At 56.6% G+C, this 21,983-nt stretch overlaps 4 protein-coding genes across 4 annotated transcripts; 3 read left to right on the forward strand and 1 right to left on the reverse strand.

Annotated features, from left to right (window-relative positions):
- Positions 1-7,277: 7,277 nt before the first annotated feature.
- On the forward strand, positions 7,278-10,117 carry rga5 (Rho-GTPase-activating protein 5; the record flags this gene model as incomplete). Its single annotated transcript, XM_036633328.1, has 2 exons — positions 7,278-7,917; positions 7,971-10,117. 2 exons carry the CDS (start codon positions 7,278-7,280, stop codon positions 10,115-10,117), a joined length of 2,787 nt encoding a protein of 928 aa, XP_036501051.1.
- Positions 10,118-10,851: 734 nt separating this feature from the next.
- Positions 10,852-12,947, reverse strand: GPI10 (GPI mannosyltransferase 3; the record flags this gene model as incomplete). Its single annotated transcript, XM_036633329.1, has 3 exons — positions 10,852-12,267; positions 12,340-12,564; positions 12,735-12,947. 3 exons carry the CDS (start codon positions 12,945-12,947, stop codon positions 10,852-10,854), a joined length of 1,854 nt encoding a protein of 617 aa, XP_036501944.1.
- Positions 12,948-15,175: 2,228 nt separating this feature from the next.
- Positions 15,176-16,647, forward strand: otaA (Ornithine aminotransferase; the record flags this gene model as incomplete). The annotated part of the gene is made up of 3 exons (XM_036633330.1): positions 15,176-15,670; positions 15,741-16,442; positions 16,510-16,647. 3 exons carry the CDS (start codon positions 15,176-15,178, stop codon positions 16,645-16,647), a joined length of 1,335 nt encoding a protein of 444 aa, XP_036501943.1.
- A 610-nt stretch (positions 16,648-17,257) lies between these two features.
- Positions 17,258-17,539, forward strand: CGCS363_v001482 (uncharacterized protein; the record flags this gene model as incomplete). Its single annotated transcript, XM_036633331.1, has 2 exons — positions 17,258-17,393; positions 17,454-17,539. The coding sequence occupies 2 exons, from the start codon at positions 17,258-17,260 to the stop codon at positions 17,537-17,539; spliced, it is 222 nt and encodes a 73-aa protein (XP_036501946.1).
- Positions 17,540-21,983: the final 4,444 nt, after the last annotated feature.

Raw genomic sequence — 21,983 nt, forward strand, 5'->3', positions numbered from 1 at the left:
GGCGCTTCACTTCTTCTGCGCCTGCGGAAGGTTAATGAGACTCAGATTGCTGTAACACCAAAACAGATCAAGGTGGCCACTAGTAACAGGCGACTATGGTGTGCAGCAAGTTATGTGAATCGCAGGCGTTTCAACATCATCACCTTTTATCTCCTACTAATGTTGCTGTGCCACTCCCACGAAGACAAACACCACAATGTTGCCGTCGGGGCCAATATTTCACTCATGTCTTAGCAGCCGCCATTTCAAGGGGCAGTCAGTGTCTTCTACATCCTCAATGCTGAGGAAAGAGGAGATCTTGCATGGATTGCGTTTCCATTTCACCTTCAGCTGGCATAGCCTTCAGGTACCATTGCCACTCACTACAGGTTGACGCCCAAACTCACGTAGCCAGGTCCGAATGAGCTCGAGATGCCTGAACTTTAGTTAAGTTACAGTGGCCTTCGAGGAAGAATTCTACCACGCAAGTAATTTCAGCCGCAGCTTCATGAGTTGCGGTGATTCCAGGTCCGCTTAGTCAAGACCTCTCATGTAGATGATTTGCTGAGTCAACTCGCGCAATGGACGTTCCGAAGAAGTGCGGAGCACTACCTTTGGGCCCTGACTTACAGCCAATGCAGCCAAGGCAGTTGGGGTGCCTTCGGTCTATAGATCCAATTCTGCTTGACGTATCTTGCAAGATGTCAACTTGCCTTTGCCAACGCTGGTGTTTTGTCTAGAAAAATTGTACTGCCAAGCCGCCCACTGTCACATGAGAGAACATTGACAAGCCGTCTTGAGAAACAGGCTTCAACCTTTCTTGAAAGCGCCGATCCTTCGTACAGGCCCACGTCAAGCTGCCATCGCCCCAACAGTGGTTCAAAAAATCATGGCAACAAGAACACAATGATTTGTAGTGTCGGCGATGCTGGAGTCCGTTATCACTGCCTTGCGCATGGCATGTGGCCAACTCACAGAGTCCCGACTACTCCGAACCTCCACACCTGCGCAAGTCGCGCATCGCAAGATGTCAGCATCGTGGCAGGTCGTGCGCGCATGATGTGAACGGTGGTGGCTATGCCCTCCTTCTTCTTCCTTCTACCCCGCGTTTGTTTTCAGGTATAACCGGTTCCTGGGTGGGTTTCCTGTTGCCTATCATGGAGGGGAAGTTGTCATTGTGCGTTGGCGTTCGTGTGAGTGCATGGCTGCCATTCCATTCAGCCCTGCAGACACGGGAGAAATCCTCCGTTTCAGCGGTTAGCCTGTTTCATTTCCTGCAGCTGTATTGTAGATTCCTGTAGATCGATTTCTCTCTCAACCGTAGTCTTGCTGGCAGCGTCAGAGAATTGTGACGACAAGAAAGAGCGCTTGCTATTGGGTACGACGGGGCGAATTGGCGACCAGATGACGAGGCTCTACCGCTCTGCGCCACATCTTGTTCGGCTGACCGGCCGAAATGTGCGCCCCGGGAGAACGTCATGGCAAAGTGATGCTGGAGGCAACTTTTCCCTCCGCAAATCCAAGTTGGAGGGACTTACATGAGACTCGCAGGCCTAGCTGCGTGGTGAAGCAACATACAACCCGACGAGGGGAAGTTGCTGTGCGTCCCTGCATGATGAAAAAAGTTGGTGCTAATTATGGAAACGGGATGAACCCGGTATTGGCTGGAGCAGCTCGTTGACGGCATGATGAAGGGTCTTCTCAATGGTACGTATCTTGTGGCGTGGTATGAACTAATAAAGTGGTGGCCGTGGGCGGCAGACGCCGATATTGGACGGGAGGGCGGGAGGTGACAGCAGCCAGGAAGAACATCGGGGCAAAGCTCAAAAGAGCCCTTGAGGCCGTTGACATAAACTTGGCGGGGACGGTGGCATCGTCGTCGAAGCCGGAGGTGCACGACGTCATTGGGTAGCTGTGGGGGGGAGCCCTCAAGTGAGTGGAACATCTGGCAAGGAAGATACCCGTGGGATACCGCGCGGGTGGCTGGGAGATTCTTCTAGCGGTAAGTAGCAGCAGGGTATCGGGAAGCCACCAGGACACTGGACCCGCCAGTCCCTGAAGACGGAGCTGGGAGGCTAGCTGACTGGTTGGACCGATGGATGTTCGGCAAGATCCAGCATCTAGGCTCTGTGGAGGTTGGAAAGGTTGGACTGGGATGATTTTGGGTTGCGCTGCCTCGCTGCGTCCGCGAGGTCAATTAGCGAGCGGTGACTCACACCTGTTCGAGTTGTCCGAGGGTTCAATATTCGTTCCTTCTCTGTCTTTAATGGTTTCCGGACATAGGAGCAAATCCCCAAACACTGCCAAAGCTGTCAGATCGGCCTTTAGTTGAAAAGTGCCTTGGCCGATTGGTCAAACTGCTCGATACTGCAGGCTAGGAGAGGCGCGTCCAGGGCCGAAAGGCTAGACTCTTCCCGCCGCAGGTGAGCGCTGCAGGCGAATGCTTGGAAGTGGCATGGTGTCTGGCCACGGCAAACCTGCGTAGAGCGATCGGCCGAGGTACGAATACTGCCTGGCTTTCAGAACCGAATTCCCGTGCTCCAAAAATCCGATGGAAATTTCTGAACGAGACAATACCACGTCGGGCAGGGCCGAAGGGAAGGGCGTCGGAAGTAAAGAGTTTGGTCCCTGAGGTTGCATTGCACCGTACAGATGTAGACGCGGGCGTCAGGTAGAGCACAGAAAACCCGAAGAACCTGCGATTGCGACTTCAGGTCGGTACCTCTGCCCTACGGGGGGCGCCATGCTGCACTAGACGGCTTGTATTGGGTTGCCGGCGGGCCTGACGGTGTCGACTTTGTGCGAGGCCCTGGTATTCCAGCAAGACCAACGACGTCGGTTGAGGATGGCTGCAAGGTGTGGCGGCGGAATCGGTACAGCTCCATCCGGCAGGAGGCTTAGCTCGGCGCTGGGGGAAAGATCGACGGCGGCTTTTGCCAATTCAGAAGTCGGGGCTCGGGCTAGGCCAGGGAACAGACTGCGACCTGAGGTCAAATCAGGACTTGAAGCTCCTGATCAGGAGTAGGAGGAACCGAAGACAGAAATGAATGATGTAGTGATGTGATGATTGTAGCATCGGACGGGCAGAGCTGGGCAAAGCAAAGCAAGTCTGAGCCTGGATGTTGTTGGAGGCGGGCGTCGCGAGGTCCACCGGCCGAAAGCGGGCAGTATCCAGGCTGTGGAATGGGATACCGGGCTCCAGTCCGAGATACGGGAGGTCAAACAAAGAAATCTGATCAGATCAGGCCGTCCGTGGGAGCCCGGTGGGTGAGACGGCTGTGTGAGACAACTGGGAGCTGCCGGTTGGTGGTGAATCAAGGCAATGGCGTGGGAGGAGGAATTCGATGTCGTTGGATGGGGAATGGGAATGTCCCGCGGAGTCAACATTCGACGCTGCGGCCGTGTCGTCGGGGCAAGGTAATTTTTGACGTTGGAGAGTTTAATATCACGGTTGTCGGCTGGCGTGATAGTGCCGACGTCGCGTGCCACGGTTCATCAGCGGGCTTTCTTTTTCCTGTTCAATTGGCAATGTGAAAAGCACGCATTATTGAGTAGAGGAATTGGTCGAGAAGGAACGAGAGCCCGGGGTGCGTCTGTCAGTTGCCGTTGGATTGGACGAGACGGGCCGGAGGAGCACCTGCCAATGCAGGTACCTCGGCGGCGCACTTGCATTTCGAAGTAAGTACCTACCTACTTCTTACCTTCCTTCCATTCCGTAGGTATGTAGGTACCTGCCTTACCTTAAAGAAGCAGATGCAGTGCCTGCCTGGCGCTTGCTGCCGGGTGGTAGGTAGGTAGGTAGTCCTCACCTCAGGTTTCCCGCCTGATTAAGGCTCGCCAGCCAGCACTTTTCGTTTCGCGGGATGTGGATGTGGTTGTAGCCGACCGGACGGGAAATTGGGGGAGGAAATGAGTGAGCATGGTGATGTCGAGTGCGTGTTTGTTTTGCTTTTTGTAAAATTGTTTATTGTTATTATTGACCACTGACCACCAGTGTTTTGATCCTTCGGGTTGTTGCTGCAGTCGGCAGTGTCTGTTTTGAGCGCCCAAGCTCCATTTCGAGGTCCAACCTGTTCACCCGCGAACCACTGGGACTGGGACCAACGAGCAATAACCATGGATGAACCATCGCCAGCCACTGCATGGAGGCTGCGGCTAGGAGGGGCAGCCCAGGCTTGACTCGCGAGACTTTCAACGACAGCGGGAGACCTGTCGGAGAAGGCTGAAGAGGGGAAGAGGGGCCTTGCCAGCGTCTGCTTCTGCTGCTCCAAGGCGTCGATATAATTAGGATTGCAGAAAGCACTGCACTCGTTGCACCCGCTCAAGGAGTGAGTGTTCAGCGTCGTTCGCAGCTGCAGTGTATCCGTACCATGATATCGACCTTCCATGGATAAGGTAGCTGTCAGCAGGCCACCCACCACCACCACCACCACAGCCGCAGTACCCGTGGGAGCCCCCGGGTGTCGTGTGTTTGGCCACACCTTATTCTGCTTCCTTGCCGTGCCGCGTGTGAAATCTCTGCCCGCTCATGAGTTCTGCCAGGAGGTATCCGTACTGCTGCAGTTTTTGGAGGATCAATGTTTTTGATTCAAGTGAAAACCCTCAGCGGGGAGGGAAGAGACAGGCTCCACTGCTCTTTGTGGTCACCCAAGAGGCCCAGGTACCTAAGTAGTAGTCCAGTCTCATTTTGCCGTAAAGTACCTAAATACCTTCCCTCTTCTTCCCTCTCCTCGCTCCCCCAGCATTCACTTGATCCTTCCTGGCGGCGCCCCACTGAGCCAAAATAATCCAAGCACACTCCCACCAGTGACACTGGACCGACCACGCTCATCAGTCCCGGCAGCGGTGCAGCAGCATCTCAACGTCCCACGTCCCACGTAACTGCGCATCAGTAGCGGGCAGTAGCACCTTTTGTCCGCTGCACGCCTCGGGTCTCGACTCGTCGCTCTCTCCACCCGCCAGAGGGCCTGGGCTCTTGGAGACGACGATTCCTGCGGTAAAAGGGAAGGGCAAGACGGAAACCTGCCCTGCCCTCTCTCTGTCCCCTCCAGGAGTCCAGGGCTCTCGATGCCCGCCAGTCCCGTTCCCACTCCCGCTCCCACTCTCCGTCCGTTTGCTGCTGTTTGCTCCCATTGGGAATCTGGGATTGAAATGCTCCACGACGAACGCTGTTTTTCCAGAGCCAAACATTGGGATTGGCTCGGTACTGCGCCCACCCCTCGTGCTCATCCTCATCCTCGTCTTCGGCCCTCGTCGGGGTGGACGCTGGGACTGCCCTACCAGACCACCTGACTGACGATAACCCTGTCGACGGGCGGTAACCCTGTATCTTCAAGGGCCTTGGGGTCATTCATCCCGTATTATCGCCTGCGTCTGTTTCTCGCTTCTGTGGCTGCTCCGTACTGCTGCTACTGCTGCTACTGCTGCTGCTGCTGCTGCTGCTGCTGCTACTGATGACTTGCCGTGCAGACATGGGTTTGTCTTTCTGCTGTGCTCTGGATATCTATCGTTTTGTGGCTGTGATTATTGGTGGTGCTTGGGGTCTCGAGCTCATCCCGCATCATGGACAACACGACGACGTACATGTTTCCTCGCATGGCATGGCATCATGGAGCGAACAACAGACGAGGACTGGCAATCCAGAGTATCCATTCGTAGGTAGGTAATCAGGTACCCAAGGTATGGAGAACTGGATCCGGCATTGCACAACTCTCCCGCCTTACTCACCTGCTCTCCATCCCGCCTTGCCGACTTGGGCCGTCTGCCTTGGAGTGCCTGTAACCTTGCGCAGTAGTAGACGTGCTAGTAGGCAAAAAGCTACCTGACCGGCGGGCTTTAATCAAAATAAAAAATAAAGAAAGAGTCTGGATTCATCACCACTGACGACAGCCGTCAATGGCATGGCACACTCATAATACATCGATGGATACTTCGTACAGACCACCCACCCACAGTGACTGAGACTGACTGACGGACTGCACACCACCACCACCACCCCATTGACATTCATTTTGCCTTGCCGTGCATTGCCTCAACGCATCTCTCCCAAAAACCCATGGAAGTCAGCATCCAGCAGCACAAGACCATAGTATCCCCCGACCTCGAGGCACCTTACGCACACACGCACCTGCGCCCGGGCTGCCTGGACCTGGGACCTTGACTTGAACTTGGCGGGGACCTGGACCTGGACCTGGACTTGGACCTGGACCATCTGCCCTGCACTTGCACCTGCGCCTGCACCTGTTCCTCACTGGCTGGCTGGCTGGCTTGCTTGGGCACTCACTTGTACCAGCAACCTACCACCACCACCACCACAACCATTGCTCCCACCAGCGGCAACAAGCGCCTACCTGCATACCCCCCTCCGTCTCCCACTCCCCATACCTTACCACCTGGACCTCTCGTCTGCTTCGACCTCCTCTTACCTTTTACCTCACCTTACTCACCTTCCCACTCGCTTACCTTACCGTACCGGACCTGTACCTAAACTCCTGCCTTTTACCCCTTCTTCTCGACCTCGTCCCAAACTCTCTCCCAAAACCCACAGCGTCTGTCTTGTTTTGCCATTCTTGCCGACGATTCTATTCCACGGGGACACCAACCTGTGCTTCGCGCGCGTTGATCGGAAACGTCACTCGCTTTCATCATTGTCTGTCGTTGAAATCCCACTAACGTACAGCTCTTGTCTTACCGACACCCGCCGATACAACACCTTACCCCCCCAAGACCAGCTCCGCATCATCGTCGCCTACCACTTACTGTCTTTGGCCCGCCCTGCCCAAAAACACTTGGGACTGTTACCTACTTTACCTCTTCGCGGACGCTCCTTCGTCATTCGCTCCCACCTCACCCTCTGCTCCAGTTCATGGCCAGCATTTCCTCCATGACGCCGACACCACGGTAGACCAGGAAAACAGAAAACCACGCCGAAATACATACATTCGCTGGAGCGCTTCATTCGACAAAGGAAACCACTCGCGCGCCAAAAGAACAACCCCACGCCCAATTACCGCCTGCGCGTCGCATCCAATCCTAGCGCATGCTCACACCCAATACCTTCCCAGCAACCTAACCCAGTGCAAAACACCACCAAGCGACCAGGCGAGCCGACCGACCGACCGACCATATCCCCAGACCAAACTGGCTGCATCGACTTTGCCCCCGATCGCTCTCGCTCAATTTCTCCTTCGTTTTCGGTCGCCAGACGCCCCGCCCATCTCTATTCCCCGCGAACTGCAATCCCGACGCTGGCTCCTACACGATAATCGAGCTCCCACCATCTGCGTCCCGTCATTGCGATGACGTCCGCCGCTCCTCCCCCAAACCAGGCCTTCCAGCCCTCGACCGGCACCTCGACCGCGACCGCCGGACCTGCGACCCCAAACAAGAGAGACTTGAAGTCGTGGTGGAAGGGCTTCAAGCTGCCTTCAAAACACCAGGAACACCATGGTAGACACCCTTCTACTTTCGCATCAAAACACTCGCCCCCAGCACAACCCCTCTTCAGTGAAGATGTCGACGACCAAATGGATACGTCGCCTGTCCCGCTCGATTTTGTCCTGCTATTACAAGACAGGCATGTTATTGAGCCGGTCGACCCTATTCCGCCCAGAATCGTCGCTTCAAGTGATGCGACAGCTCCCACCACCACCACCACTAGCCGGGTGGATGTGCTGAACAGGATGTCCCTGTCCGTCACTCAGCCTGTGCGCCAGTGTGCCAAGCGGATCCGCGCAGCTATGACTTCCTCCTTTACTTCAAGAGCTAAACGAAATACAGCAGAGACTCGACCTCACGGCATCTTTGGTGTCCCTCTCCGCCAGAGCATCACATATGCCAACGTCGCAATCTCACTCGTCGATGAGAACGGAAAGAGCTACATTTATGGCTACGTACCGATTGTCGTCGCCAAGTGTGGCGTATTCTTGAAGGAGAAGGGTGAGTTCGCGCAACCCGAGTCGGGCCAGTCTTCATACTCACCTTCATTGCAGCTACGACTGTGGAGGGCATCTTCCGTCTAAGTGGCTCTGAGAAGCGCATCAAGGAGCTGAAACAAATCTTTGATTCCCCCGATCGTTACGGCAAGGGCCTGGTTTGGGATAACTACACCGTTCATGATGCCGCCAACGTTCTTCGACGATACCTCAACGACCTCCCAGAGCCAGTCGTGCCGCTGGATTTGTACGAGAAGTTCAGAGAGCCTTTGCGAGGTTCTACCAGGCAAGCGGCCGGCGACGCTGACGGCCCGCAATTCGTGGAGAACTTTGACGAGCAAGCCGCGATTGCCAAGTACCAGAAACTCATCACGGAACTGCCACCACTGAACCGCCAGTTATTGCTTTACATTTTGGATCTGTTGGCTGTGTTTGCCGCTAAGTCGGAGGAGAACAGGATGAACTCACAGAACCTCGCCGCCATCTTCCAGCCCGGCATGTTGTCGCATCCGCAGCACGCAATGGCACCCGAGGAATACCGTCTGAACCAGCATGTCCTCATATTCTTGATTGAGAACCAGGATCACTTCTTGATCGGCATGCAAGGCACGGCCACCGACGAGAAGACAAAGCAGTTGATTGAAAAGGGTACACCCCCACCTGCGGCTGGACCAGTCACCCCCAACCCGAACAGAAAGGCCTCGGGCTTGGGAAGGTCTGCTTCTAACGCGAGCGCAGGTGCTGAGAGCGTGAGGAGAGATGGGATGCTTCGTAGGAACCGATCGACGTCCTCGCGACACTCGCACCACGACGGCTCGACGACGCCGAACAGCCCTGCGCTCGCGCCGACTCCGAACAGCGGTCTCGGTAGAAGCAACACCGTCCCGTCCAAGAAGTCTCCCGCTCTTCAGGGCGGAAGGTTCAGGCGCGATGCATCGCCGATCCCTGGATCATCCCCTAGGATTCCGTCAACGACCGAGGAGCTTGCTGAGGTACCCGACCAGTCCCCTTCGGCCTCCACTATTTCGCCTGCGCCCGCCGCGATCGGAACCTCCACGTTGGCTCCCAATGCTGCCGGGAACGCAGGAAGGAGCCAGGAAAGGCTACTTGACCCACACGAGGCTACGACTCCCGTCAAAGAGAGAACGCTGCCCAGCATCTTCCAAAGATCCCCCACCGGGGAGGGCGAGAAACGGCAGCCGAACAAGCTGAAGAAGAAGCGGATACCCGGAAGTTTGAACCCTAGCGCGCAAAGTTCCGCCGCGTCTTTAGGTACGCATTCTGCTGCGGTTTCGCCAAGCGTTGAGGCCCCGAACCCTTTGGAGCAGGTGGGAGGACCGATCCCTGAGCATGATGCCCTTCCCATCAGACAGCAACCCAATGCAGGTGACACACCCTCGGAACCTACTCCGCGCGCCTCCCAAGTCCCCTCAACCAACACACTGCATGTTGAGCAAACCCTGAAGGCCAAGAAGTCGCCACCAACCTCCCTTCATTCATCTTTTAACGAAGGTTCTGACATTGATCAGACTGAGGAGTCCATCATGACGACGTCGGCAGAGGCGATAGAGCAGGAAAAGGAGAAGAAGAGAAGGTGGAGGCTTTCTCGCCAAAGAAAGGACGACGGTCACCCCGGCATCACGTCGCCCCGTCTGGCATTTGGTTCTAACGATAACGCCGATGTCAGTGTTACTTCCATCGGTAGTGGAGGCTACAAGCCCCGCAAGAGTTTTACTGGTGAGAGCTCTGAGCAAGGCATGCACAACTCTGAGAGCAACGAATCTGGCAGGGATAGGGACGGCAAGGACGAATCCAAGGGCCCGATCGGTTGGATTAGGAACAAATACCGTGAGGCTAAGGAGAGCGCCGCCGAGAAGAGAAACAAGTCACCCCCAGCAGATCGCCAGTCGTCTTTGGGCGGCTCTAGCATCATGTCTGGTCGAGGCAAGAGCTTGGATATCCGAAGAGAGCCGGAGGAGAAGGTTCAGCATCCTGCTCTGCCTTCTTCGCCGCCTCAAGGGCCTACAGCTCACCCGCAGGCAGCACCGGCTCAGGCCCCTCAGCCTCAGTTAGCCCAGTCTCCCGTCCAGCAAGCAACACAACCAGCGGCTGCCCCAACCCAGGCCCAGGCCCCGGCCCCTCTCTCGCAGCCCGCTCCGGCACAAGCCACACAAACAACAGAACCGCCGGCTAAGGCCGAATAACCGCGGTAGTTATGACGACATTCGAATATCGAACATGATGCGCATGGGGGTGTTTTGGCAAAGTCTGGGGATTACTTGGTATCTTTGGACATGATGAGGCACGTTCAGGGTTTGAAAGAGCAAACAGAGGTGTAGACGGAAAACTCTCTCTTCCAGAGGTTCACCTTGATATCATATGGTGGCACGTTTGTGAATCATAGTGTATGGAGTTGTATTCTGTGGCTTGGTGTCAGCGAAGCATTGCCCACGGGCTCGCTCGCCTCATGAAGGGATCATTGTCAAGTAGGCGTTGTCGAGTGAAGGCGGGTCCCCTAACGTTCATGGGATTACGTATGTATTCATGGTCTAGGAAAAGAAAAGACTTTTGCATTTCAAATATGTTTGACGATGTGACGTGTGATGGGACGGACTCTTGGCTTTGGCAGGGGCCTATCGACCTTGTGGACGCGTTTGCACGAATGGGATAGACACCGCAGCCGACATCTCTTTGCATGATAAGTTTCATAAGCTGACCTTTGCGTACTTCTTCTATCCACATACAATTCGTTAGGCTGAGAAGCTGTATAATTACACATATATTTACAGTCTCCGATCTAGCGGTCTAGGAAGCTTCTTTGCATTCCAAGCAGGGAACGCGAAGTCTACATATTTGTATCCATGCCGTGCGTTGTGTTGGTACAAGTTTCTTGGAAAATCAACGCTTTTCTTCTTCTACTCTTGTCACTGTTTTTTTCTCATGACTTGGTGGTGTACAGCCCCGTGTCCCAGACGACGAGCTTCCCGCGCCTCCGGGAGTCCTCGTTGAAGAAGCCGTTCCAGCCCTGCCAGACGCGCTTCGGGGCGACGCCGAGGTGCTTGCCGGCGCCGCGGAGGAAGAAGTCGGCGAGCCAGGGCTCGATGCCCTCGAAGCCGACGATGTAGCGGGGGATCTGCTCTGCCGTGGCCGCCGTCGTCGAGGAGGATGTTGGCCAGAGCTCGGTGGACATGAAGAGCTGGGGGTCGTCGTAGAAGCGGTCTGCCTCGTCGCGGTAGTTGAGGCGTTCCGGGGTGTTGGGCGCGGTGTGGAGGGGCGGTTCGCAGGTGAGGGCGCGGGCGCGGAGGGAGGGGTGGTGCAGGTGGGAGCGCCAGGGGGTGGTGTGGCAGGGGGTCAGGAAGAGGGCGAAGAGCTCGTCCGGGGCCGTGGTGTTGTGGACGAGGGATGCGGCTGCCGTGGGTGGTGATGATGTAGGGTTTTGGCGGGCGTATGTTTTGCGGAGGTAGGTGAGGACGGTCAGGGGCGCGGGCTGGTGGAGGAGGGTGAGGAAGAAGGCGAGGAGGGCGTGGAGGGCGAGGGCGAGGGTGAGGAGCCTCTTGCGGCGGAGACGGGGTTTGGGGAGGGGGGTTTTTGCGGCTGGTGGTGGTGGCGGGATGGTGAAGAAGGAGGCCAGGGGCGCGGCGGCGAGGACGTGGAGGATGGGGAGGAGGGGGTAGATGAAGCGGACCTCTTTGTGGGAGATGAGGGAGAGGGCGGCTATCATGACGTAGACGGTCCAGGAGAGGGTTTTGAGGGTCTGGTTGCGGAGCTTGGAGGGTGTCGAGGGGGGTTTGTAGAGGGAGAGGAGGACGAAGGGGAGGTAGGCGATGGAGAGGAGGGGGAGGCCCTGGGAGAGGTAGTAGTGCCAATCGTTGCGGCCGTAGAAGACGGCGAGGGACTGGGAGACGTTGAAGTAGAGGAATTTGTACGGCGGGAAGGTCCAGTCGCCGAAGTAGAGACGGTCGGAGGCGAGGGAGAGAGTGAGGGCGAGGGCGCCGCAGAGGAGGGCCTCACGGAGGAGGATGAGGACGGTCGAGGGGGTGAGGACGGAGCGGGCGTAGAGCGGCCGGGTGAGTGTCGCGAGGACGACGGTGGCCCAGATGAGTACGTTGGTAGGGCGGAGCAAGACGGCGACGGCGGCAAGCAGGATCGAGAGACGGAGGTTCGTGAGCGTTCCTGGGGTGTTGAGGATGGAGCCGCCGGACGGCTTTGGGTTCTCCTTTGTGAGCTTGGGTTCGCCGAGCAGTTCCCAGGGGAAGTAGTTTAGGGCGGCGATGGTCAGGGTGGTCTCGAGGGAGTTTGAGAACGTCCTGGTTGAGCAGTACCACTGGAACGGGCTGAACATGCTCATGAAGAGCTGCGAGATGTGTGAGCATGAGGTCTCTCGGGTGTTGTGGTGTGAGGCAGTGTTAGTGAGAGTGAGACTTACAGCGAACCATGAGACGGAGCTGTCAGCGCCGTAGATCTTGACGGCGAGCTGCCAGGTGTACCAGTCAACGGCGGCAGCGAAGACGGCCTGGGTGGCCTTTGGGGCGGCGAGGAGCAGCCATGATCGCGCGGCGACTGGGAGAGGTCTACCTACGAGGTCTGCGATGGTGTAGACTCCGGCAAAGAGGGCGGGATGGAGGGAGGAGCGGAGCTGGTACTTCCATTCCTGAGTGCAGCGTCAGTACCCACTCGTCGGCAAAGAAATATACAAGCAAAGATGGGGGTTGATTACAATGGTGATAGTTGAATATGACAATTACAAATTGTAATTGCAACTCAACAACCCACGCTTCGTGAGAGAAACAGAGAAACGAGGGGGAAAAATGAAAAACTCACCCATGTAATCCATGCACCGCTCCCCTCACCAAAGGCCATGCGCCATGCGGGCTCGAGGGCTTGGAAGTACTCGTCGGGCTGGAAGAAGGTGATGACCCACCAGGCGTTGAGCAGACGGATGACGAGGAGGTGCCGGAAGACGGAGGGCTTGTTGTGCTCGTTACGAACTGCCATTAGGAGTTCGGGGCGGGGCGAGGAGCCGACGGAAGCCATTGTGGATACGCGCTTGGCACGGTGCTGGAGCGGTGTTTGCTGAGCGGTGGCCGGCGGCGGCAGCGGCGGACGGGGTGGTTTGGAGGTCGGAAGGCCGCTATTGCGTAATCATCGGTCGGACGGCAAAAATGGGAATAGGGGGGGACGGGGCGCTGTGTGCTGTGTGCTGCGTGCTGCGTGGGATGGGAATCGAGTCAGGAGGCACACACACACAGCAGATGCACACACGCACACACGTCTGAGGATGTGAAGAGGCGTGTATGCGTAGAAGGACGAGGCAAACGGTGTGCGGTACGTGCGTTGCGGACGGTTTGGTGTCGTGACGAATCCTGACTTGCAGGCTTGATCACTTTCCCCCTTTTTCTCCCCTTCTCGTCTCGGTCTTGGGAGAGGAAGGATTTGCTGTTGGGCTTGATGCCGACCTAGGCAGAGGATGAAGAGGGTGAGCGGGCTGCTTGATCGCTAATGGAATGTCGAGACGAGGTTGGGAAGGACGGATTACTGGCGCAAAAACAGCGAATGGGACGATGGTCAGGCCCCCCCAAGTTTCACTGACAGGGCGCCGTTCACGTTCTCAGGTCGCCAGGCATTCTTGTTGGCCGCTAAAACCGAGTCGTCGAGGCCTGGAGAAGGAAGGGAACGGGGAACCAGGTGCCACCACCTAACCCAAAACCTCGATTATCAGGCATGAGGTCCAATGAGTATCCACCTTTCTTTGGCCACCGCAGGCTTTCCTATTGGCTCCCCAGGGGGCATCCATCGTAGAGACGCCTCCCATTGGCTCCGAACGGCGGGAGTTGAAATAGGTGCGCCATCATTGGGCGAGACCGCTCTCTTTCCGTGGAGCGTCTTCGAGTCCACCACTGTCTTCGGACTCGGCAGCTAAGGGACGGTCACAGCATTCAATCAATCCCCACGGGCACTACGGCGTGTCACTTTACCGTCTCCCTCTTATCTGGCCGTTGACCCAATGGCACAGCTCTGAATTACATCAGGCGAACGAACCCTGACAGTACACAAAAAGCAAAGCAACGTCAAAGATTACAGATGATATGATAGCGTAGATAGGGACCTCTCGTTGGTCCAAATGCACCGGCGCAGCTTCACGGACTGGGTCCCGTTATCGGCGCCGCCTTCTTTCCTCTGGTTTCCCCTCTTTCCTTCCTTCATTCCCGGCCCCGCCAATCAACCACACTCAACCAGCAGCCCGTCCGTCGGCAGTAAGGCAGAGAAGGAGCAGCTGGAAGGAAGGAAGGGGGTTTCGGTTCTTGTTGGTCGTCTCCCACGTTTTGATTCATCTGTTCCGTCACTCCAACATTCCAACACCACCACCACCAACGACCTGCCTCAGTACATACCTTCGCGGCGACACCGAGCAACGAAAACCATTACAAACAGAAACACTGGCGCCGCTTTCCCTCGGCCGCTTTCGAACTTGGATTTTATTTTCGTTGGCACCACACACGCACACGCACACCCCATATGGCCCATGTGACCGCAATTGGGAACATGGGATACACCGGGATGCTTTCCCTTAACCTGGCCCCCTTCGGGCGTCATCCTGCCCACTCACCCACTTGAGCCGCTTATACCTGCGCTTAGGGGAACATACCTGCACTTAGAGGCATAGCGGCACGCCTCTGACTCCGACACCAAGAGTTTGGTTCCAGGTCATGGCCCGCGTCTTACGCTTCAGCTTTCGACATGCCATGTCATGTTTTTCCTTCTTGGTGGTCCATTTGCTCATTTTTTCACGACCTGATACCCGCCTCCGGCCGCTTTGTTGAGCGTGCTGGCCGTTGCCGCCGCCGCCGCCGCCCGCTTGCCCGCTCGCCTCCCTCTTCCTGGCCTGCTTGCTTGTCACGGTCCATGGTCGCTTTCTGCTTGACCCTATCCCATGTCATGTTCCTTCTGTCTGCCTGGCCTTGTTCTTTTGGTCAAGGACGCCCCCAAAGTCTGGGACCCATGTGCCGTCAGGGTATATTAAGCAAAGACCCCGCGATTTGCCCCTCGTCCCGGTCTTCCCTTCTCTTTGACTGTTTTCCTCTACCGAAAACCTTACTCCAACAGCCACCTGTCCCAAAGACACACTCTCTTTCTGACAACACGAATTGATGGCCCCCAAACCCAATTGATACTCTCAACTTGTCTTTCCCCTGCCACTTCGTACTCTACGATACCCAAATTAACCACACAACTCTGAACCACCCAACCAACCAACTTACACCATGGCTCCCCACGCAAACGGCGGCGCCCCTCAGTCCAACGGCACCGTCTCCAGGTACCATGCCTCCTCCACCGACGGCGCGATCAAGACCGAGAACGAGTATGCCGCCCACAACTACCACCCTCTGCCCGTCGTCTTCTCCCGCGCGAGCGGCGTCCACGTCTGGGATCCCGAGGGCCGCCAGTACCTCGACTTCCTCTCCGCCTACAGCGCCGTCAACCAGGGCCATTGCCACCCGGAGCTCGTCAAGGCTCTGACCGAGCAGGCCGGCCGTCTGACCCTCAGCTCGCGCGCCTTCTACAACGATGTCTTCCCCAAGTGGGCCGAGAAGATCCGCGACGTGTTCGGCTATGACATGGTCCTGCCCATGAACACGGGTGCTGAGGCCGTCGAAACCGCCATCAAGATTGCGCGCAAGTGGGCTTACAAGGTGAAGGGCGTCGAGCAGGGCAAGGCGCTGGTCTTTTCTGTCAACGACAACTTCCACGGCCGCACGGTTAGTATACTCTTGCAGTACGATGTGTGCGTGTTGCGCGGGACTTCGAAGCTAACCATTGGAAAACCAGATGACCGCCATCTCGCTGTCAGTCGACCCCGAGTCGAGAGACAACTACGGCCCCTACGTTCCCGGCATTGGCGCCGTGAACCCCTCCACCGGCAAGCCAATCCGCTACAACAACGTCGCCGATATTGAGGAGGTCTTTGAGGTGCACGGCAAGGACACCGCCGCCATCATCATCGAGCCGATTCAAGGCGAGGCCGGCGTGGTCGTGCCGGACGACGACTACCTCGTCAAGGTCTCGGAGCTGTGCAAGAAGCACAACGTGCTCTTCATTTGCGACGAGATCCAGACGGGTATTGGCCGCACGGGTCGCATGCTCTGCTCGCAGTGGGCGAACATCAAGCCGGACATGGTGACGCTCGGCAAGGCCATCTCGGGCGGCCTCTACCCCGTCAGCTGCGTCCTGTCCAGCAAGGAGGTGATGCTCGTCGTGGAGCCCGGCACGCACGGCTCAACATATGGCGGCAACCCGCTCGGCTGCGCCGTGTCGATCCGCGCTCTCGAGATCATGGAGGAGGAGGACCTCACCGCCAAGGCCGAGAAGCTCGGCAACATCTTCAGAGACAGCATCAGGGCCTTCAACTCGCCCATCATTCAGACCGTACGCGGCAAGGGCTTGCTCAACGCAGTTGTGATTGACGAGTCTGCCGCGAACGGAAGGACGGCGTGGGATCTGTGCTTGCTGCTGAAGGCGAAGGGCGTTTTGGTATGTCACTTTACCCCCTCCCCCTCCCCCACTTTCCGGTCATGATGGCTAATACTTGAATGAATAGGCCAAGCCCACGCACGGAAACATCATTCGCTTCGCGCCGCCTCTCGTCATCTCCGAGACGGACCTTCGCAAGGCGCTTAATGTAATCGGCGAAGCGCTCAAGGAGCTTCCAACCGTTGAGAAGGCCGCCCACCACTGAGTTGACCAGGGAAAGAGCCCCCTGTGCGAGGGTGATCGATGAGGCGAGGTGATACTTTTCACATCATGAGCGACCGAGTGAGTCGTCGCCCCCCGATGGCAAACGCGGGGAAGATGGTGTCTTGTCACACGACCAGAGCGCTGTGTGTGTGTGTGGCCCGTCAGATCTGAGGGGACTGCGGGGGAGTGGTTGTTTCGTTTGATCTGTCCTGATTTAGGCATCCAACCCTATCACGGGAGGGGAAAAAGGCGTTGGGAGCTAGCTCTTCTCTTTCTTTGCGTTCTGACGCCTGCCTTGGTGCGGGGAACACGGATGAAGGAATTGCAGACTTCACGGTGCGCGCGCGCTCGCGCCAGGCAGCATTTCTTGGGGAATCATGGTCACTGGAAGCGGTTGCATACGATACGGTCCGGAGCATTGAGGCCCCTTTTTTGCGGGCTGCAAAGGTAGAAAGAATATGCATGTGCCGCTCGACCAAAAACAAAAGGCGACAGATTCCGATATGGTGGAATACACTTTTGAGTAGTAGATACAGAGCGAGAATCTCAGAGTGAGAGTATACACACACATGAAAAGAGATGATTACACCAAAGGCTCTTGGGTAGCCACGATGGAGTCGCACCTGTGTACAGTCTCGAAAGACACGGACGGATTCGGGAGGCTGCATGTGCATGTGTCGGTAGGTGGGAACACGTCGAGGTGCATGTCTTCCTTGTCCATTCCTACCCTCCCACCACCACCACGAAATACGTTTGTCCTATTATGTTTCCCTGGTCTTTTCCGTGCTAATTCCCATGATCGTGTAGCCTATTTGTCGCGAGCTTCTCAAAGCGCGCGCGCACACACTCACTCACTCACACAAGCTATCCAGTTCAGGCCTGCGCGGCCGTAGAGGTTGCGGCGTGGGGTCGAGGGTGGGATGATTGTCACCCTCGCCCCTCTCTGAGGCCGTTGAGTGAGGCCAAACATGTGTGTGTACTTTCATGGCATGTATCTTACCGGAATGCTGGCTGGGGTCGCTGTTGGTTGTGGGAGTCAGACGGGGAAGGGAAGGGGATTGATTGATTTACTTGGCGTGGGTTGGTCTAGGCAAGTGGATGGAGGTTGGGGTGGTGGTGGTCTAGATGATGGTTTGATTTGATTGAGGTGCATTGTTGGTCCAGAGGCGGTTCCCGTCAGCGAGCGGCCGATGGCTGAGAGGTCTGGGTCGTCGTTCGTGGAACCTCAGAGTCTGGGTTTCTGGTGCGACCTTCAGGCGGCGATGCTGCGGAGTCGGAGTTGTGGTGTTGGACGATCTGGGGTAGGGTCTAGAAGATTGTGTGCTCTGTGTTAACGGTGGTCTAGCCGTGACGGCTATGGCACGTATCATGATATCGTCGGTCATGTCAAGTGTATGTATCCCTCGTGTAACTCGTCTTGGATAAGGCACAGTAACCAATGCGATGATCACCTTCAAGCAGCGTAGTCTATGAGGCTCCTCGAGTCTTACAAACTCGACCGGCTCAATGCTTGGTTGATTGTAACGTCATGTCCACTGGTGATCGCATATTCATGAGTAGGACCGGCGGAGGTGTATCGACGGGAGATTGCGGCTCTTGGGGACACCTTGACGGACCAGCCCGTCTCTTGTGGCCAGGTGTGCGGAGAGAGTCGGTGTAGGGGTCGAGATCTCCTACCTAGTCGACCGGCGCGCCCTTGGGCTAGGGTCTTCCTTTGCTCGATGTCGCGAGGTAAGTGCCTGGACTGGGACTGTCGATGCCTAGGCGATTACCTAGTCGAGTCGAGTTCGGTCGACTTGCCAAGGTACACCCGTCTGTCTGCCTACTGCCCGGGGGTAAAGTGCAAGTTGTGATGCACAGTACTTCCATCAGCCAAAAGCACAAACGGCCTCTTCAATCGTCGCACAGCATCTTGACGGCCTCTTCAGGGCATGCGTGTAGGCAGAAGCAACGAGATGACGTAGACTGCGGGAGGTTGATCAGACGGGCGCTTGCAGTCTCGACCGCCGAGACGCCGTCTAGGCCAGCAGATGCTCGGAACCCCAGACGATGCTATCGCGTAAGTGGAGCTGATGACTCTACGAACCCCTGGCGAAAGGGGGAAAAAGGAAGCATGCTCAATAGAGCATTGTCGTGTGCTCGTGGCCAGCTGTGCCTGCATCGACGCCAGGTCTCCCCTTTAATCGCAGCCAACCTTGGACTGCAGACGGACGGGACGAAAGTGGCGATTCAAGGCAGCTGACCGTCCCCCCAGGCTTCATCGTGGAGCCGCATCCCATCCTTGGTTCCGTGAATGCTTGGTTGCCCCGTCATCTCACCTCCGGGTTTGAAGCTGCTCCGAACAGGCAGGTGTCCCACAGTCATTGGGGTGGATGATTGGCTACGACGATAAGCTGGGGGATTCGTCGATCGCTGCCGGCGAGGCTGTCATTTTGGCGCTAGGACCTCGGGTGATGCGGGCATCCACCTCTTCTATCTTTCCAAGGGGGTGGGCAGCTCTTGGAGCACGCGGGGATGGGTCCCCGTCTTGCGTGTTTAGGGAGGATAGAGAGGGAAGATCGCCACGGGGGCGCAGGAAAATAGTCCTAGTTCTATCGAGTGACCAGTCGGAACGTTTGCTCCTGGCCTTCGCAGGAGGTCCTATTCTCACTTGAGAGTTGAGCTTGAAGTGATGAGTGATAGATTGCAACTAAGACTGTGTAGACAATGGAATTGTAAGGGCTGCAGTCCAGGACGGAGGCGAGCTGGTGATGGAACGGAGAATGGATGACGGCTCCGAGGACGCGGCACCCTGTTCGGATTGCCGTTTTGGTGCAGCGAAAGGCACTTGCATGGGGGGCTGGCAGCTGCAGCGGGCGAGACAAAAGTGTCTTGGAAGTGGGTTGCGCCATCGATGTCAGTTTGCCAGGCACAGCAGACGCGACTTCGACAAGACTCTGTCCCTCTCTCTGTGTCTCTCTGCCTTGGCCTCTTGAGGAGCTTCGCCCTCCTTCCAGGCTCTAATAAGAAACACTGTGAGACGGTATCAACATGTGGGGCGCTTGCTGATTCGAGACCACAGTCGGTGATGTCAACAGGTTTCATGGGCCCCGAAACAGGGTTTTCGACGGGTTGAGAGAATGAAGCCTGGGGCATCAACGGGTGATTGGGGGACGGAGATGAGAGTCTCGTTTGGCTTGTGGTATGGTTCTGCTGATGTGCTGGGCTTAATGGTGGTTCGTGCGAACCTGTGGATAATACCATGCGAAAGATGGGAGAAAACGAAACGGACAGATGAGCTGGAGCGGTGGTTGCCTGTGTCCACATAGCAGATATGCACTGGCGCCATGATTGGGATGGCGGTGGTAGGAAAGCAACCCGCCAGCTCCACGAGTAGCACCTAGACAATGGGCGACGGGGAGGTGTGTTGGCCTGGGGCACTTGTGCGTCGTCGTCGTCGTGGTTGATGGTGCAGCACGGTACTTTGCGGTATTGGGGTTTGGCGAGAGCTTGGAAGCACAGGCGACGTTCCCGTTGGCTCATGGGCTGTTTGAGCCATGCGTGGACGAGTAAGGCAGCTGCAGTACCAACGATCCCCGAGACCCCGATCATGGTGACATTGTATGTATGACTGGGGTGTCGTGTCCAGGGTTAATCGTTTGGACAACTGGAACCGCGTAGTGTAGACCAGGAGGACTTAGTAGGCTCTGCGTCTTATCTCGTCCCATCGAGCAGGAAGTAAACGGAACAGCCACGGTCAGCGCTAACACTTGACACGATGCGTAGACTTGAAGAAACGCAAAAAGTGGACAAAGTCGGTCCCCTGCGATATGTATGGAGCATGCTGCCCGAGGCCGCGATCCGGTTGGCTGGAGAAGTGATGGGCAGCTGGCGCCAGGCATACCGGTGATAGACGAGCAACCTCAAAATAAGGTGACTTGACTTTCTCTGGGGATTGTTGAGAAATGCGAGCCTGAAGGAAGGCCTGAGAGCCTTGGAGCCTGAGAGGTAAGGTAAGACGAGGTGAGGCAAGCAGCAAGGCGAGCCAGGCCATGCTGCAACCTAGCTCAACCGGTCAATGAGAGTGCTGGGCTGCAGGCGATGTGAATGCGCAAAGTTCGTTACGAAGTATGGGGCGGGCTTGCGTTTGCCGTTAGTCAACATTGGACCAGATGTCGACTGGATCTGACAAGGGGTGTTGTTTGGACCAAAACCTAGGTAGCTGTAGAGAACAGAGGCACTGTGTGTTGATGTTTCGAGATGACAATCAACAATGACGAGACCCGGTTGTGCTGCGCTCCGGAATCCACTGGCACAGTCGAGACTCATGGCAGGACTTGCTTGCGCCTGGTTGATTTGTGGGCGGCCAGGCAGGTATTGCGCCATGGCTCAGCGGGATGATGGGACTCGACGGTTGAAGGTTGCGGTGGCTTGACATGAGGCAGTTGAGTTGCCGAAACGATTTCCAACCGGCCACCTCTTTTCGCGATGGCTTTAATGAATAGCGGGAGCCACCGGGTGCCTAGCGGATGTCGTTTTCACATGAGATGGATTTGTTGGTGCAACATCCCCAGAAGCACATGTTTGGCGTGTTGGTGAAGACGGGAGTGTGAGATACGATAAGGGTAGCGCGGCGACTATCAAGGTGGACTGGGCTGCTGGAGAGCGAGACAACAGATCGATGGATGGATGCGTCCCTGAGTCCACCCGTCGATACAGTGGTCGAGTGGGCAAAGGTGTGCGTAGCGTGCCTGGGGTGATGAAAGTACCGGTACCTTGTCTTGGCTTGGAGATGTATTGAAACGCCGCGTACCGTGAATCCGAAAGTCGGCAGGCAGACGGGAGCCGGTAGCAGCGCAGTAGCAGCGGACACCTTTATGCGTCAGGGCGTTCTGGCGTGCGTCTGGAAGGGCGGATGGAATGGAATGGGGGGGGGGGGGGGGGGGGGGGGGACTGTGGACTGCTGCATCGTGCCCATTCGTCCGTTTCGTCGGTGAGAGCTGCAGAGTTACTTCTGGTACCTCGCGTCGATGAGGTGGAAGAATTCGGAGGTAAAGCAGCGGAGGCACTGTACTGCGTACACTACCGCAGTAGGTTCTCTCTCAACTATGCAGTACCTGCCTGGAAGCAAGTAGGTGGAGAGAGTTCCATCTGCAAAGGCTGTTACATGGGTCGCTGGAGTCAGTCATTCAAAGTGGTGCGACTGCGGCAGCCAGGTGAAGGAAGAGGTGACAGGCTCGGGGGGTGAAGGCAAAGTGTGTGCATGGAGATGGAGATGGAGATGGAGAAGGGAGACAATGGGGTCCGAAGACCGGGGTATCTGTCGCGTCGACGACGTTATGATGAAATGTGCCTGCC

Source organism: Colletotrichum siamense (assembly GCF_013390195.1).
Source record: "Colletotrichum siamense strain Cg363 chromosome Unknown KSG_Cg363_contig01, whole genome shotgun sequence".
Classification (NCBI taxonomy): domain Eukaryota; kingdom Fungi; phylum Ascomycota; class Sordariomycetes; order Glomerellales; family Glomerellaceae; genus Colletotrichum; species Colletotrichum siamense.